The sequence below is a fragment of the Chanodichthys erythropterus genome, chromosome 4, assembly GCF_024489055.1.
Source record: "Chanodichthys erythropterus isolate Z2021 chromosome 4, ASM2448905v1, whole genome shotgun sequence".
In the NCBI taxonomy this organism is placed as follows: Eukaryota; Metazoa; Chordata; class Actinopteri; order Cypriniformes; family Xenocyprididae; genus Chanodichthys; species Chanodichthys erythropterus.
In genome coordinates this window covers 17,427,842-17,446,887 of record NC_090224.1, presented here as the reverse complement: position 1 = coordinate 17,446,887, position 19,046 = coordinate 17,427,842, and the positions used below count along the sequence as shown (strand labels likewise).

At 38.1% G+C, this 19,046-nt stretch overlaps 1 protein-coding gene across 1 annotated transcript in view; it reads left to right on the top strand.

Annotated features, from left to right (window-relative positions):
- Positions 1 to 18,123, top strand: part of runx2b (RUNX family transcription factor 2b) — a 53,051-nt gene extending 34,928 nt beyond the window's left edge. The window contains exons 6-8 of the mRNA XM_067383211.1: positions 9,217 to 9,390; positions 11,378 to 11,539; positions 17,636 to 18,123. Of these exons, the coding sequence (XP_067239312.1) occupies positions 9,217 to 9,390; positions 11,378 to 11,539; positions 17,636 to 18,123 (824 nt within the window). The remainder of the gene's footprint in view (positions 1 to 9,216; positions 9,391 to 11,377; positions 11,540 to 17,635) is intronic.
- Positions 18,124 to 19,046: the final 923 nt, after the last annotated feature.

The following is a 19,046-nucleotide window of genomic DNA, read 5'->3' as shown; positions in this document are numbered from 1 at the left end:
CCTGTTCATCAATAAGGTGAGAAGCAGACCCGCTATGAACCCAAATAAACTCAAATTATTTACATGAATTGAAAAGTGTACTATCAAGTAGTAATAAAGATGTTTGCTGTCGTAATGATGACAGTAGAGCACACAAAAGTAGTAGCTGTTCTGTGCGCAGGCACAATTAGTGCTCACACTACATGCGAACCGCACTCAAGCCCAACTGAACCGTGCTCTGGCCCACCTCTTCCAAGCGGGCCAGGGCCGGCTATACGAACCGCACCAGGGCATGGAACGGAGTGCTCACACTTGTCAAACGAACCGGGCTTTGAGGGTCAAACGCACTTGGACACGGTTCAGAGCGTCTAGTGTGAGTTCACCTGTCATTTCCCTCTGATTTTAGGGATAACTTATGGGTAGGGTTAGGGGTAGGGATATGGTTATGGTTAAATTTTCATACAGGAGTATTGTTGCATGATCAACAAAATATGTTGACCCAGGAACGCGTCTAACTCTGAAAAATCAGGACGGATGGTGAAGGTGTTTTGGGTTATTTTAGCCAATACTATTTTTTTCATGCGGAAATATTTCACCTGACACAGAAAACATGAAAGAGAAGTGATTCCACAGCAAAGGTTTCATAATGAAAATCTGTTCTAAAATATAAAATCCAATATTAGTTTCATAGATATGAAGATATTTTTTTATTTTTTCAGACCATATATATAGTCAAACCAAAATTTATTCAGACACCTTGAACATTTCATTCATTCATAAAGTTGGTAATGAATGGTAATAAAATATGACAAGATCTCAGAGTTAAACTGTGTCAGAAAAAAAAAAAATATCTTGATTATGTCAGATAACACTTAAGCAAAACATGGTCAGGTCAATGTGTCTGAATAATTTTTGGTTCCAAATTTGTATCAGTTTTACTGGTAGTCCACTGTATGAAGAATTTTTGGGTATAATATGTCACAGTTTACTTTATTTTGTTATCCTCACTTACATAAATGAACTATAGTGTGCGGTATATATATATATATATATATATATATATATATATATATATATATATATATATATATATATATATATATATATATATATAATAATGTTTTTTTGCTTGTTTTCTTTTTTTTTACTTTTAAATTTTAGTTATTTAGTAGACATTTGGCATTTTGATCGCATCTCCCTGCAAGTCACAGTTTAATTGACACTGACTGTGCCCTAAATTCATCAGTTCCTGTGTCCATTGCTCATTACCATCGGAATTCGTTATCGGCTCATCAGTGTTTGTTTAGATTTCCTTGTCCAAACAGCCTTTCATGCTGCTCTTCGAATAGTCCAAAAACCCTCGGATCATATATTTCACACTCATTTCATTTTTTTCATTCATTGTTCTTGGATCAGTTGATATGGCCATACAGACTCCCCTGTCATCAAAGGAAGCCTGAAAACAGGAATTACTCCATTATAATTCTCTTTGCTCTGTGATTCTCAACCTGAGATAAGATCTGTGTCAGCTGGAGACTGGGCCACATCCCACAGGGCCATTTAAACATCTGGAATGAATGTGTTAGCGCTTCCGCTCTGTGATTGGACAGGGAAGTGCTAGCTATCGAAAATCTCACTCCTCTGGCTGGGGGATGACAGGAATTTTTGGGACTTTCCCTCCAGCAGTGATTTCATCTGGTTTCCTGGCTCTCTTAAATACATCTCCTCATACAGATGATGTCCTTTTGCTCATTCCTTTACTGTATGTCACTAAGATATTTTTCCAAATTTCAGCAGGGATAAGTTCTCAATAAAATGTTGAAATATGCACCAAAAAAGTAGATATGAAAATCTGTGGTCCAGCCACTAATTATCAAGTTAAAACAGCAACAAAACCACAAGAATACACACATATCAATTAATATCTCTTAGTTTGTATTCTGCATTGATTTTATTGATTATACCATTGATTTAATAAACACACTCACAAGTAGTGTTGTCACGGTACAAAAATGTCAGTAGTCGGTACCAATACCAATAAAATTTTGCAGTTCTCTGTACTAATTTCGATACCAGAGCAAAAACTGTTAAATTAAGAACTTTAATATATCCCGTTTTGTCTCATTTGTTGCTTATCGCTGTTAATCATCGCAGTTTCTGATTCAATCGCAGATATAAAATATGGTTGTCAATCCAGACACTTGCATTGTACTAAGCAGCATTAAAAAATAAATTTGTATTCAGATGAGTGGGTAATAAACAAAAAGCAAGAGAAGAGCCTCCTTTTATAATCACTAAGGCTGTCATTCTGTCATGAAAACTGCCGTTATAATAAAAAAGCTGTCCTAACTGTACAATGAATTTCTTATTTACATCATGTTTACACTTTGTTGGTTATAATAAAAGGATTTGTGAGTGTGTGTGGCTGAATAAAACAAACTTTTTTCTTTTTTACATTTTTTCCCTTTATTATGATAGCATAGAGTGGACAGAAAGCAAGGTGGGAGAGAGAGAGGGGGAAGGGATCGGGAAAGGTCATGAGCTAGGATTTGAACTCGAGTTACCTGAAGCGCAACAACGCTACATATCGGCGTGCTACCCACAAGGCTATTGCGTTTTTATGCGGTCTCTTAGCACTACTGACTAGCACCTCTGATAGGCCATTGCATTCACACCCTCAACAGATATGATTCGCGAGTCACAAAATACGTACCAATACGTACAAAACACTTCAGTTTCAATGTGAAAAGTCCACTGAATGGTGCTAAAAGCATGTTAATTTTTTTTTGCCGGAACAGATAAACGTGAATATGGTACATTTTTATGACGTTGGTTTTCATACGAATCACCGCAGTTCTGATTTGAAATTTTGTCCGGTGAGTGCCGCTAAAAGTGTAGTGCTCCATTATTTTTATTTTTTTTAAATAACGTACCACCAACACTACACCTAAACCTACCCGATAGTGTTAACAAAAGCAAATGTGGATAAAAAGCTTCCGTAATCGTGCCGCTTTAGCTTGTTTTGATCTCTCATCTTTGAGCTCTTTTACCGTGACTCGTTTTTCCTCGGATTCGTACCCAAGGCTTCCAACTCCGTATCAGCTAAGCTACCAAGCAAGCTTGTTATGTCAGAAAAGTGGAACATATGGAGCTGGTCAAGCGATGCAAAGTCCAAAAATATATTTGTTTACAAATCATGCACCTTGGTGAAAAGCGTTTTGAAGTCGTAACATAATATTGTGCAAGGAGACGTAAAAATAAGTCTTTATTAATCCATAATCTGACCCTGTAATGGTAATTGTGTATGAAAACGATTAAAAGCGCTTGCGCTTGTTAATTTTTGTTGGAAACTACAGTGATATGTAAGTATTGGGACGTATTTTTGCAACTCGTGAAAACGTTCCCACAGGTACGTACTTCCATGAGACCAGGTTGGTAAAAACACACTGTAAATAGAAACCTTTGATGCTCAGAAAGCACTCAAACAAACATGAACGAAAACAGTGTCTATCAGCAGGTACTACATATATACCCATGTATTACCAGCACTGCAGAAATGCTGGAGCCATCAACTTTTCTTTTTTTTTTTTTAGTACCGATATGTTTGACAACCCTACTCACAAGTAATTTGTCATGCGTAACATCATGCGTAACTATTAATGTCTTAAAATCATGCATTGGTGCTTGTCATTTTATGCCTAGCCATTATATTTTAGTATTTTTTACATTTTTATTGATTGTAAAATAGAGGACAGGAAGTGATGGGAAGAAACAAGACCAGGAAATGTTGCAAACCAGACACAACATCCACTAACCGCAAGTCCAAAACTCCAGCCAACAATTTTTCTCAAAAAAAGAATAAATATAAATGATATACTATCATAGCTTTTCACATAATTGTGAAGGAGAGACCATTGAGTTACTATATTTTATCAGATGTTCTTCATTCAAAACTGACTTCCAGTGTCAGCTATCCTGAGGCAACCTGTTAGGCTCAAAAGTACAAAGGTTCTTGTGATCTCTCTAACACTCGTTCCTGGTTTTGTATTTTATCCACACCATTGGGATTGAACCTAAAACCTTTGTGTTAGCAGCCCAGATTGTTAACCACTTGGCTGCCCCCACCCCCGAGAGATACTTCTTGGGCGAGCAAATGTAACCAGATACATTATCCAAACTGAGGTGGCTACAAATTCTCCATGGACAGAATCAAAAACAAGCCACTTAACATTCCAGATGTCTAGCTGAAAATTCCCATTGTTTTGCAAATTTATCTCTAGCATACCTATTACCTGAATGTGGTCTACTCCGGTGATTCTCAAAAATGTAAATATCACCCCTTGCAAGTCTTCAAGGAGGCTTTTGCAGACTGGATCAGATTCAGTACGGATGCACACTGAACGCTCTAAATTTATTGGTGATTAGAGTCCGGTGTCTCTCCGAGCACAGAACATTGTGTTTTATATGAATCACTGTAAAATAAAGCCGCACAAAGCATATCTTTGTCCATTTTATTTCCCCTAGCAGGATTTATGTCAGTATCGCTGTCTGGATTTATCTTGTCACAAAAAATTATAGTAGACAAATTGGCTTTGTGTGAAAAGGTATGGTTTGTTCAAAATGCTGTACTTCCTGGGAGGTTGAGTTATGCTAGCTTTTAGCTTTTACATATGTCACATTGCTTGCGAGTTCAAAGGCGGAGTGCATTGCAGCAATGTCCTGAAGTTACACTCAGAGTCAAGCTAATGATTTTTCCATTAGCTGTAATGTTTTCATTGTGGTGAAATACTTTATTATTGTGTCTCTATAGTATTTCATGATTCTACAGAAGACGTGCGTGATATTAAAGGTGAAGTGTGTCATTTTTGCACCATTTGGGGAACCAAATGGAAATAACGAATGAATGTTTTCGGACAGGTTTTTCCAAACACTTTTTGTGCCTTTGGTTGGTAAATCACACTGCAAAAATGTATTTTCTTACTCACTTTATTTTTGTACTGGAAAACAACACAAAAATAATTTTAAAGCGAGATACATTTGTTTGAGAAGCAAAATGACTTAAAGGGATGGTTAATATGATTTCACTTTTTAACTTTAGTTAGTGTGTAATGTTGATGTTTGATCATAAACAACATCTGCAAAGTTACGACACTCAAAGTTCAAAGAAAAGGGAGATATTTTCTTTTAAAGAATTCTCTGTTTAAGGACTACAGCAAACGGCTGGTAGGGACTACAATGAGCTGACATCGCTAACCCTAAAATTGACATAAACCCCGCCTTCAAAAACACGCAACAAAGGGGGTGAGGCCATGTTGGGCTGCTTTAGAGAAGAGGAAGAGTTGTTGTAGTAGAGTGTTAGTGCCTTGTCGTTATTTTACGCCAGACTGCTTCACAAACGAGGGTCAATTCAACGCTGGATTTGCACAAAAGATTAACATGACTTCACATGCTAGTCAATGAGTTGAATCAACTCTACAGCAACTACATAAATGAATTCACTAATGCCTGGTTCAGACTACACAATTTTTTTTGTCTGTTACGATTGTCACTCTGTCAGGTTACACGATTTTGACTCCAAAAATCTTGTGTCCTGGACTTGAATCATGTCAGACTACACGTTGCTACGCGACCAATCGTCGCTTGTTGTAACGACACGCGTGAGAAACAAGAGCGTAAACAATGACTGAAGCGGCGTGTTTTGTACTGGCTGTCTTATGTTTAGAAAAGCGCAAAAAAAGAAAGAAAACCCGAACATGGACATTTTCCTGGCTTGAGGACAGTATGGGCTGTCAATCCTCCAAAGAGAACTTGAGGTAAAATATCGTTCTTTACATATTAAATATTTTGTTATTAGCCAGTAGTAAAAGCTAATTTCAGTACTCACCGGGTTGCTGAAGGGCTTCCGCTATCGTTCGCCAGCATTTTTCTTTCTTTAATCTGTCGTCCAGTCCCTCAATGAGACATCGTACAGGCAGGAGTACTGTTGCCACAGCTCCACAAACTTTTCCTCCATTTCGTAATTCCACCTAGCCGCACCATCATCTCTCTTGCGCTTCGCCACGTTTGAAAGTTGTGTACAAAAAGCGTCTGTGCTCCGATTGGTCAGCGTCACCCATGTGACGGAACCCGTCGTGAAGGCCCGCAAAAAAAATTTCAACATGCTAGTCTTTCTGCCGTGACGTCGTGAACTATCGCAGACGCGGTTTCGGTTGTCATATACTATGACACACTATACGAGATGAAACGATCAATTCTTGCGTCCCGACGTCCATTGTTGTTTACGGATCCCTACGACACCTTACGTCAAACGGATCGTGCCAGATTCGGGCTAAAATCGTGTAGTCTGAACCAGGCATAACCATTCAGAAACATCCAGTTTCATTCTAAAAGTTGTAACTTCTTCCTGAGTCTCTCCATCAGTGTCTGACTCCGGTTTGAACAATGTAATGGTGCGTTCACACCGGACGCGAATGAAGCGGTAAGCGCGAGTGATTTACATGTTAAGTCAACGCAAAGACGCGAATTGACATCCTGTGGCGCGATTCGCGCGAATGAAGCGGCGCGAATGACGCGATTCGCGCGAATGACGCGGCGCGAATGACGCGATTCGCGCGAATCGCGCAAGTTGAAAAATCTGAACTTTGGCGAATTTCCGCGCCGCGTTAACCAATCGGGAGCTTGCTCTAGTAGTGACGTGACGTAGCGAGCTGAGGCAGAAATTCGAAACAACAATGGAGGACAAAATCATCGTCGCTGTACATCTTCATACATTTATAGAAACAGAAATAAAAAGGACCGTGTTTGAAAGAAAGTGAGTGAGGAGGTCGGACAATCTGATAAGTTGTAAAAAACGGTCTTTACTCAATTTGAGCTATATACATATATATAAATACATATTAAGACTACAAGCCAACTAAAGACGACCAATTGAGCTTATTCGCTGTAATTTACAATTATTTCCCCACTGACAAGTTGTGTTTATTCAGAGGAAGTGTGCAGAAGCAGTGGGAGAGTCTGGGACACATAAAGGAGCGGGAGAGCCCCTCTCATGACGCGAATTTGCGTCTGTTGTGAAGGGATTTTCACGCGTGAATGAAGCGAATGTCACGCGCGAATGAAGCGAGTAAACTCAAAATGTTCAAGCGTCCAACTACGCGCGAATAGCGCGATTTATTCGCGCAAGTCGCGTCTGGTGTGAACACAGCATAAGGCTGAACACTGCTACTGACAATCCTCATTTTGGCTGCGTGAGATTCTCCAGCTTTGTTGTTGTTGAGCAACCGAAGCGTGAGCTGTTAAAGGGGGTCAGGGGGTCTCACCCGAATAGTGGCAAATTTGACAAGCTATAATAAATGATCTTTTGAGCTGAAACTTCACATACACATTCTGGAGACACCAGAGACTTATATTACATCTTGTAAAAGGGACATTATAGGTCCACTTTAAGGTATAAAGTCCTGTTTTTTTAAAAAACATGCATCAGAATTAAGTGAGTTTATGCATAAAAAACAAGTAAAAACATCTGTCAGTGGGGCAAGAAAAATAAATTTAATTCAAAAGGAAAATCATATTTTTGCAGTGCAGCCAAATTGCATTGTAAGTTGAGAATTTCGAGTGAAATAATTCCAGATAACTTGCTGAAGAGAAATAACATAATCACTGAGTTTTGAAGGCGCTGACAGTTAAGCACAATTTTTTTAGATTAGCTGAGATGAAAGATTGCCCCCCCTAAATAGAGTTACTTAGAGTTGTCTTTGTATATTAAGATAGGAGAAAGTATTTTAAGATTTAAACTGAACACACTTCACCTTTAAATACTGGTTCGTATATTCTACACATACTAAAGTACTTTAATGATTTGATTATGAAACTTTTCTGAGTGTGTTTGCTGCTTCTCTTTGTTCTCCTGGCACAGGTCGGTTAGTCAAGATATAGAGGTAGCTCGTTCTTTCGCTGCCAACTGGAGCGCTGCCAACTCCAGCAGGAGTTTTTCTCTTTCTCCTGTTTGATATTTACTTTACGGCCTTCTCAGAAAAAAACTGCTGCAGTCTGAGGGAGACACTGGGCCATTTTAATGTGGAAAAAGGGGCTAGTTGTGTATTGGGCTACGCTGCTGTCTTATCCCTCCTCTAATTTGCCGAGAATAGACTTGAGGCTATAGACTCTTAAACGCTCCTGTTATAACTTTCCAGAAAGGTGCTGGCCAGTGTCATCATGCATCCTACACAGAGAAAGCACATACGGTCTTGTATTATAAGGGTTTCGTCTTGTCTGGGAAGGTTGAGTGTTTAATGTGTGCCAACAGAATGTTATTATATGCCAAGCATAGCACTTCATTGTCAAAGCCAAATCCCCGCCCTGATGGGACAGATTAATAGATGATATTTTAAGAACATGGAATATGTAATATTTGATTTTTTATGAAAATGAAATTAGATTCGGTTTGATTCCATATGGCAGAGTCACGGTAGATTGTGGCTTGAAAGGCTCAAATGCCATGGGGCATAATGAAACCTCTTATAAAGAGGGGAAATGGAACACCTGTCTCATAGTCAAACCTATGCCATACATATACATCATAGATTGGCTAAGTTTTTCTACTAGGAGATATAATCAAGACCCACCAAAAACTTTTTTGAGTGCAGGCTGTTAGGTCCTTAACATGCCGTCTGCAAGCAATCACATCATTACCGCAAGGCACAAGCTGATTGGCCTCTGCTGATCCTGCAGCCAATGAGATTGCTTGCTCAACATTGAAATAGTCTGGTTCATTGTTTGCTGTAAACTAGGAATATCTAGAGTTCTTCTGAAACCCTCCACCTCCCCCAGCTCCACCTGCCATGATCTGCTATGGATTTATGTGTCTATTTATGCAGCAGCAGCATATCTTGCATCCTCACAGCAGCAATAACATATTCGATATTAAATATTATACTGACTTTTAACACTTACGCAATGACATTAAAGATTGTTGTGAATACATTTAGGGTAAGAGCAAATGCGGTTTATTAATTTCTCAAATTATCTTTATTGTGAATCTTTTTGAATGATTCAAAAGAACTCGTTCATAAGAATCATTTGTTTGTGAACTGGACTACACGATGTAGGTTTGATTTTACATGCAGCCTGTGAGGAGCAGAAGTGCGAGTAACACTTATGGTGTATCTTGTCAGAAATATGTAAATACAAGTTATGATGTGGTCATCAGTTTTATTAATGGCAGTATGTTGATTGCAGGGCACAGGCCAAAGTTGGATGACTCGCCGAAGGCCGGACTGTTCTCCGACCGTCTCAGTGAACTGGAGCGTATCCGGCAGACCACCATGCGGGTTACCGTGCCAACGCAAACTCCACGGCCCTCGCTTAGCAGCCCCAACTCCTTCACGCCTCAGGGGCAGACACAGATAACAGGTATGAGATAGAAACGCAATGCGTATTCTATTCTATTCTATTCAGAAAGGTCCACATTAATAGTAGGGTAGGCAATTTCGGAGTGGCTAGCAATATCAAGCTAGCTTTGAAAGCATAAGATCCCAACCTCCCTTCAGAGCGTCTTCAAAGCCAGGCCTCCTCCAAAACACATGAACGCACAGAGCAGAGTCTGCAAAGCATCATGAGAGACGCCGTTAAATGACCTCATGTTTCAAAGCACATAACATTACAATAATAATGAATGTAAACAACTTACAGAGCTCTTACTTACACCACCTGACTGCTGCAGATTCGTTTTCGGCATTGATAGTGTTGACATAGAAACGCAAAAATCCGAGTCTGAGGATGTGAACAGCTCCTGGTAGAACGTCAGGGGTTGCCATCTCGTAATAATGATTATGACATGGCATGAACGCAGCATAAGCTCATTGAGCTGATGACGTGTGATGTCTGAGCGAGCAGGGTGTGCGGAAGTATGGAAATACATATGCTGACAGGCAGGTAGGACATCCTATTATTGCTTTCGGTTTGGTAGATGAACATTTTTTGTGTGTGTGTGTGTGTAAACATGCATATTCAACATATTCACAATACATATCATCAAGCAAGTCATCACTTGCTGCGATTATATCCACCCAAGCATTTCAGCATATGTGTGTGTCACTGTTAGTGTCTATTCGTCTCAGCACAAAGTGGTTTATCTAAGCTGAAATCGCACACTGCAACATGATGGACAAGTGGAAACCGAGTGCGGACAGCCTAGGGCAGTGCGTTGTGTCACTGTGAGAGAACAGGATATCACCTGTCCTTAATTACTGCTCGGAGAGCACATGTCCTGTACTCTGGGTCCTGTTACTGTACTGCTCCAAACTCTGTATGCACAAGCCAAGTGACTGAATCTGAGAAGGAATGCACTGTACCTCGTTGACTTTAGCAATTATATGCCTGCTTTTAAACTGATACTTGGCATGACAGAGAGGTTGAATTATGAGGCATGAAATATGTTAGCTCAGACAAATATTTGCGAGCGCATTCATTTAAATGATTTACCCAAGGGATCATATTGTATTTGCTAAGCACACAAGGTTTCTATATGAAACAGATAGTCAAATATAAATAGATCAAAAAATGCAAACAATTATATTTTCAGTTTAATTAATGTCAGGATATACTGATTATTTAATTACATATATCAGTGTTTGAGATAATTCAAAAACAATGTTTAAAATGAGCAAACTGTGGGGCAAAGTCCCCACAGTTTTTTTTTGTTTGCTTGTTTTGTTTTTCTTATCAAATGTAAATTCATGTTCCTGTTACACTTAATTTTACTGGTTAAATAAACATTACATTAAAAAGAAAGACCAAATTTAAATCTATTTTGTATTTTTACACTAAATAAGCAATGTTCTCTTTGTTAAAACCAGGTATAAATTTCATCAAGTTAGTGTTTTTACTCATTTTTACATTTATTCCAAAATAATAACTAAAGGCAGTAACAATTTAAAAAACACTGGTCACAGACATGGATGTACCTTTAATTTCATCAGGCTGACCTGATTGCTCACTAAAACCCCCCACAGTCATCATGTTTTCAGGCCATTTCATGTTTGATTTTGACGTGACATAAAGCAGTAATATCTAAGTGGCTGAGATGAAAACAAGAGGCGGGATTAATCTCACTAAATAATCATATCCAGTCATAACCGATCATATCCAGTCATAGCGCGATGGAGGCATTGCCTCCTCTCACTTGACTTTCCCCCGTTAATTCTCAATTCCCCCCATCAAGCTCACTGTACACCTTAGGGGGTCTGTTAAAAGTCAATGGGATCAGTGGAGGCAAGCCTCCTGCTGTAACTTTACTTGCGGGTGTTGCTGTTGGACAGTGATACTTTATAAAAATGAGTGACTTTTACACTTCTTATAATGTCACATTTTGTAATATTTGCATTGTTTGTACCTTTAGATCCACGCCAGGCTCAATCTTCCCCACCTTGGTCATATGACCAGACGTACCCATCGTACCTGAGTCCCATGGCCTCCCCCTCTGTGCACTCCACCACTCCGCTCTCGTCCAGCCGGGCCACGGGGCTGCCCTCCATCAACGATGTGCCCAGACGCCTTCCAGGTAACCTCCAGCCTCAGACCTACAGCAGGTGCGCCCCCTACCCCTCGCGTTCGACACTGCAGTGGGCAGGGGGGTGGGCACGTGTTTAATAATGATTTGCACATTTAGAAGATTTGGGGTTTGTGTGAATAATGAATCTTTGATTAAGCACCTTTTAAAAGATAGTTGAAAAGTAAGGGGTGCATTTACTAAGAAAAAATTTATATTTTAATGATTTTATAATAAGAAATTTTAAAAAATCTTAAATTTCACTTTAAAAAAAAAAAATAGATATCTCTTAAAAAACTACATTTACCACCTATCATCAGACAAATGGCTCTACATTTTGTGAATGATCCACATTTGAGTCTCATTTGCATAAAAATATGCATAGAATAAGCAAAGAATGCAGTCATGATGCTATTTGCTATTATAGTTTTTATGAATATTTTTATCTAACTTTTTAAGTAATTTTATGTGCTTTTGTCTCTTTTTTTGTGTGAAAAAGATGTAGGTTTTTGCACTGAAATGTACACACATGTGTTGCAAATATTTGGTAAATTCGCTCCTAAATGTGTTGGATGAAAGTTTAATCAGATTAATGAGAAACACACATGAACCTAACAAAAAAAAATACCAACAAGTGTGGCTTCATTTTGAGAGGGCTATTTTCTGAAATTATCATTTTTCTGTAATGGTCTGTCAATCATATTAAACAAATCATAGCTTTAAATTTCAGAGTCATAATTCGTTAGAAACACAATCTCAAATTCGCTCGAATTTTATTAGGTAATGGTCCTGTAGATTTGTAAACGGAGCCGGTTTTAAAATTGGACTGCGCCATGAGTGTATTTTTAAAACTCGGAGAAAGGAAAAAAGGTTTCCTTTGCTCCTCTTTCCATGGCTTTGATCCTGCGTAGTATATCGTTAATAACAGACCAAGACATAATAACAGGCCAGTTGTGGGCAAATAAAGCCGCTTTATAGCGTTATGCTTCCCAGAGAATCTTTGGGGAATGGAAGGCCACTCAGTGCCCGAGTTGCACCCCATAAGATAATTTGTCCTCGTGTGCCCTACAACACACCTCTATACCCTTTAAAGAATAAATGTAGACAGACAAGTTTCCATTTCCAAACACCTGTTTGAGTCAGTGCCAGGTAAGTGTTTTCATCCTCTGTCATTTACCGCCATACTACACCCTCGCCCATTCCTGAGAACCTGGATAGGCTTAAAGTGATTAAACAAGATTCTCCCTCACCTGAGCACTGGCTGGCAGGTTCTGGATGCCTGCCACCTGCCTGTCGTGTTTAATTAATTTACGCAAATCATCCTTTCATGTGATATTGGCGCATGTGAGCTTTTGTTAATAATAGCTTTGATGTCAGATAAGGACACGGCTCTTTGATGTTTCCCACCACTTGACTGTAAGAGTAATAGTGCAAATATTCATTGTTGATGTCTTTTGTTAGATAGAAAACACTTCAGGAGTATTAGTCTTTTAACACTGCAAGTGTGTGTTTGTGTTGCAGTGGCGGTAATATACTTTCGTATTCAAGGGAGCGATAGAGTTACCTCCATATATGTGCCATTAAAGGCACAATATGTAAGATTTTTGGTTTAAATATCCAAAAACACTAGAACAATGTTATATATTTTGTTGACTTGTGTACTTACATTATCCCAAAAGTTTCCACCAATGTTTAAATACAGAGAAATACGCAGTTTTAACCAGTGTAACGGCACGTGTTATCGCATCGCTGTCAATGACGTCATGTCCACGTTGCCCTTCTTCCGTAGAAACCATGGAAACACCAAAGACGCTTTAATATATTATGTGTTTTATTAGTCTGGTGAGCAACTTTTTGAAGACCTTTTATCGACATTGTTATATTGCACAGCACTAGGGTTGCCAGGTTTTCACAACAGACCCGCCCAATTGCTACTCAAATCTTGCAAAAACTAGCCCAAATTACGTTTCGGCGGTCAAAATCACATTCTGGGGGTTTTTGGTGGGACTACCCTGGTAAAATTCACATTCCAGGGTCTAAATATCATATTAGTTGGGGTCGCTTCAACCCACGGACATGAAAAACAACCCACGGCGACAGTGATAAAGTAGCCCAATTCCGCGGGAAAACCTCAGACTTGGCAACACCGCTCAACACTGTAAGTGTTAATTGTTTGAATCTCTTGTTTTCTTGATTTACCGCAAGAAATGCAATTGACCACAATGTTTGTATATTGCACCAGAGACAGCAATATTTTGTCAAGTGGCTAACACAGCAAAATCAGAAAGAGCTTTGATTATAGTAACAGTAACACAGCATTTTTGCCTCCATACAAAATATTTTAAACATTAATGCATGCCATTTAGCAACACAAGTCATCCTGATTTTATTAATATATTTTAATATCAATCTAGCTTACTGCAATGTGCAACAAGTAGGGTAATAACATAACTTTCAACACACTCAAATGTATTTTTAGTATGATTGTTTTGACACAGTAAAATAAGTTTTAATACAGTCAAATAAAGCGACATAGTAATTCAGCACTTTGTGGCTATTTCATAAGAATTAAATAAAATAATGTGATTTTAAGTGATCAAACGTAACTGTGACAAAGTTCAAGTTCAGGGAAAGAGGAGGAGGAAACCGGCAAACGTTAAACGTGACTTTAGTCGTAAAATAAACATAACAAAACAAAAGGAGTGGCAGCTGATTGCGGCATATAAGCATTATAAAAGCTCCAGAGCTCCTTCATGGGACTCGAGACCGGTGTGTCGCGCAGGTATGTGTCTTACGTTAGCATTCGTCCATCAGCCTCAATCCACTCCCGCGGCTCTCGGACCCGCCCTGCTTCAGTGACGTTAATAAAAAACTTAAATACATTAGCTCATCCATGAACATGAGTCCCATCGGATTTATTATTCAGATCGTTAGCTATAAGCATTTTAAAGGTAAAGTGTGTAATTGTTTGTGCCACAAGTGTCGCCAAGCAGAATTGCAAAAATAATAACTGTTTTCAGACAGATTTCTGGAAAACTGCCATTAATTTAAAGAGAAATCAGTCTACCAGTGTCTTATGTATTGTCTCCAGTCTCCACATATTAAACTGAGATTTAAGTTATTTTTTTACACACATTTTTTTTTTTTTTAACTGCTGCATGACATTACCTAAAAGTCAAAATCTGTAAATGAAAACAGATTATGCTAACATCTGCTATAGCAGCCCTTGACACATGCACAATGCAGAAAAATGTTGCATTCAGTGTTATTTTAGTATTATTTATATACTGTTGCAGTTTTTATTATTAATTGAGCTATTATTTATATATTTAATATTTAATTCGATTTTTTTATTTTCTTACAACATTTTTTTTTTTTACATTAAAATAGTTTTCATTTTAGTTTTATTTCAGTTAGTAATTGTACCACTTCAACTTAAACTTATTATACAGTTAGTAAGGCAGCATTTACATTTTTTTTTAGTAAGTTTTTTTTATCTAATATTTAGATTTTATTTTATTACAGCTTTGTTTCAATTAAGAAAATGTTTTTAATAGTTTAGTTACATTATGAATTAAGGTCTGGTTAATTTAAGAAAATAATAATGCATGAAATCGATCTCGAAGCATACGTGTTCATATACTGTCAAATTTAGAAAGTTTTTATAAAGGGTAATTAAAGGGTAAAAACTACTGCACTGTGTTGTATGTACTACCATGTTGTTGTATGGTGACATCATACCTCATGTAGACGTGACTTAAACTTGTAAACTACCCATAATTGTTTGGTTCACCTGAAACTAATCACTCTTGCCAAATAAATCATTAGCTTTACAGGCATAGCATCTGTTTTCAAGACCAGCGCCATCTCGTCTATGGATTTTTGGTGACTAGCACCAGAGAATGTATGTAAATAACTTTTTTTGCTTTTATCATATGGCCTTTTATTCAGAGCACAGGCTCTCTGTGTAGCCCGGGGCGAGAGAACCATTATCGTCAGCCGCTCAAACCAAAGATTTTGAATATAAAAGAAAAAGGGGTTGGGGTGAAGAGAGGAAAGGAGACACTGCTAGCATTAGCGACAAGCCGTGCCTCCGCAAATCGCCCACATTTAACCATGCCACCCAGTCGGCCCACAGGCGCAGACATGGTGACAAGAAAGACGCCTTGTGATTTATGAAAACAGCTCCGCGCCAGGGAGGCGAGGCCATTTCTTTTTGTTCCTTTCACCCCTTGGCACTAGCGTTATAGCTACAGACCATTAGTGGTTTCTGATTTTTGGAGGGAAATAAAGAATATGTTAAGGACAGAAGGGCAGATGGACAGTTTTTGCCTGAGTTTATAATGCTGAAGATACCAGGAGCCCACAACAGCGCAGACGTCTGTCTCTCTCGCTACGATGCTGTTTCGCGCCCCTTTAAATGTTTCCAAATGTGTGACAGATTATGCATCCTGGTTGTGTTTTATGTGTGGCAGCCAAGTGATGCAGATACAGAAACACACACACACATACACTTTTGTATGCACAGAAACAATTTAAACATGCACACAGAATGCAGAGGCATATAAATAGCCTGGAGACACAAATGAACTGAGACATATAACCGCACACATGAATACACATATGCATGAACTTGTCTGTGACAAACAGGAAAAACCACAATGAAGTTAAACCAACTAATCGATAAACTGTTCTCCTCTCTGTGTAATTTAAAGTTAATGGTTGTTTTTTAATAGCTACATTCTGTCATTTAAATTCAGTTTTACCTTTTATTTAAATGCAGGACATTTTCCCATTTAAATAAATTGTCTCTTTCATATATAAATTATATTAAATGTATATAATACATTAAAAACAGTAATATTGTGAAGTATTGTTACAATTTAAAACAAATGTGTTCTCTTTGAGTCTGTTGACTTAAGTCTTCAGTGTCACATGTTTAGTTAGAAATCATTCTAATATTCTGATTTAGTGCTCAATTATTATCCATTATTATTGCCACTCAATTATTAATAATGGTTCTTATTATTATCAGTGTTGATAAAACAGTTTCTTCTGCTTAATATTTTTGTGGAAACAGTGATACTTTCTTTTCAGGATTCTTTGATGAAAGGAAAATTCAAAAGAGCAGCATTTCTTTGAAATAGAAATCTTTTGTAACATTATAAATGTCTTTACTGTAACTTTTGATCAATTTAATGCATCCCTGCTGAATAAAAGTATTAAAATCATACATAACCCAATTTTTTAAGTAGTGCATCACCATTTCCACAGAAATATTAAACCACAAAAACTGTTTTCACTATTGATAATAATAGGATCATGTGACACTTAAGACTAGAATAATGATGCTGAAAATGGCTGCTTCAGGAATAAATTACATTATTTTTAGTACATTTAAAAAAAAAAAAAAAAAAACAAATTGGAGCCTTGGTGAATATAAGAGACTTCTTTTAAAAACAATATATATACAGTATACATACAGTATGTGTGGGTGTGGGTGTATATATATATATATATATATATATATATATATATATATATTGTGTGTGTGTGTGTGTGTGTGTGTGTGTGTGTGTGTGTGTGTGTGTGTGTGTGTGTGTGTGTGTGTGTGTGTGTGTGTGTCCTTGGACCACAAAACCAGTCAAAATGGTCATTTTTTTTAAATGAGTAATGAGAATATATAAGCTTTCCATCGATGTATGGTTTGTTAGGATAGGACAATATTTGGCCGAGATACAACTGTTTGAAAATCTGGAATCTGAGGGTGCAAAAAAATCGAAATATTGAGGAAAAAAAAGTTGTCCAAATGAAGTCCAAAATGCATATCCACTCACAAAAATTAATTTTTTATATATTTACGGTAGGAAATTCACAAAATATATATTTGTAAAACATTATCTTTACTTAACATCCTAATGATTTTTGCCATAAAAGAAAAATTGTTGTTATTGTTATATATATTCACAATAAACTGTCAGCTTAAACTGGATTGTAGTTAAATGAAAACGCAATTATTGTGTCGTCATGTTGTTCAGTTCTGTCTTCAATAGTATTTCAATCCTTCCATCCTGCTTTGAAAGTAATCTCAACATTTGTTTCCTGTAGGTTCGACAGATTTGAGTCCTTTTCCTGGCCAGTTTGAACGTCAGTTCCCCGGTTTCTCCTCACTCACCGAGAGCCGATTTTCCAGTCCCAGAATGCACTACCCGGCGACCTTCACGTACACGCCCACCCCGGTCACCACGGGAATGTCTCTCGGCAGCGCTCATTACCACACCTACCTACCGCCGCCGTACCCCGGCTCCACCCAGAGCCAAAGCGGACCCTTCCAGAGCAGCAGCACACCCTATCTCTACTACGGCGCCTCCTCTGGCTCCTACCAGTTCTCCATGGTTCCAGGAGGGGACCGATCGCCCACCCGGATGATGCCGCCTTGTACTAGCGCATCCACGGGAACCAGCCTGGTCAATCCGAACCTCCCGGTCCAGGCTGATGGAGGCGGGGGGGTGGAGGGAGATGGTAGTCATAGCAACTCCCCCACTCTGCTTAATCCTGCTGGTAGAATGGACGAAGGTGTGTGGCGGCCGTATTGACCGGAGCGTGGAACGAACGGCATGGTTTTAAAGCACAAACCTTACTAGGATGTTCATCCTATCTCGCTGAACTACTTTCCCTCGCTATCATGAGTATTTATGAGCCTGTTGAAAGGGAAGTATTTTTTACATTACATTGAACTTTGTTGTTGTTGTAATACATTGCTCTGGACTTTTTGACCTCTGGGATTCATTGTCACAGGCAGGAGAATTTGGAATTGAAGGAATAGAGATGGATCGAGTATTTCATTACCATCATGTTTTTATTTACTTGTCTTGGCATGTTTTTATTATATCATTTAAAGCACTGAACAACATCTGTATGACAGTTTGTGATCAAAATCTCTTTTTTGTGCTTTTTTTAACTTAAGCATTTAAGTTATACGTATTTGATAAAAGGATTTAAAGTAACTTATAAAGCCATAGATTAATGTATTTGGAACTTGAGTCATAGAGGGAATATTTTTGTAAAGCATCTATGTTCAAGTTAATGCAACTAATTTAGGGTAATTTAAATTTATGTGCCTTAATTGATCACACAGAGTTGTATGTTTAAGTTTAATGCGTTTAAAACGAAATGGGGTCTCTGTGTCTAAGTACACTACATTTGTAAGCAGTTAATATTGCTTGGTACCAAATGCTCTTTCACTGTTTGAAAGCTTTAAACCAAAGAAACAGCCATGGATGCTCAAAAGTGTTTGCCAATGTGCTAGATCGAGCTTTCTTTGAGTAACGTGCATGTGCTGGGATAATTTATTTAGCTTTTATGTTGCTTCGTCAAAAGTGGCTGCGGTTTCCAATGAGGGGAATATTGAAGTTTCTGGATATATATTGTATACAGATATTCTTTTCCCAATAACTGGAGTGGTTCATATGCCCAAAAAAAGAGGGCTAGTACACATATGGCACTATATTACCCATTA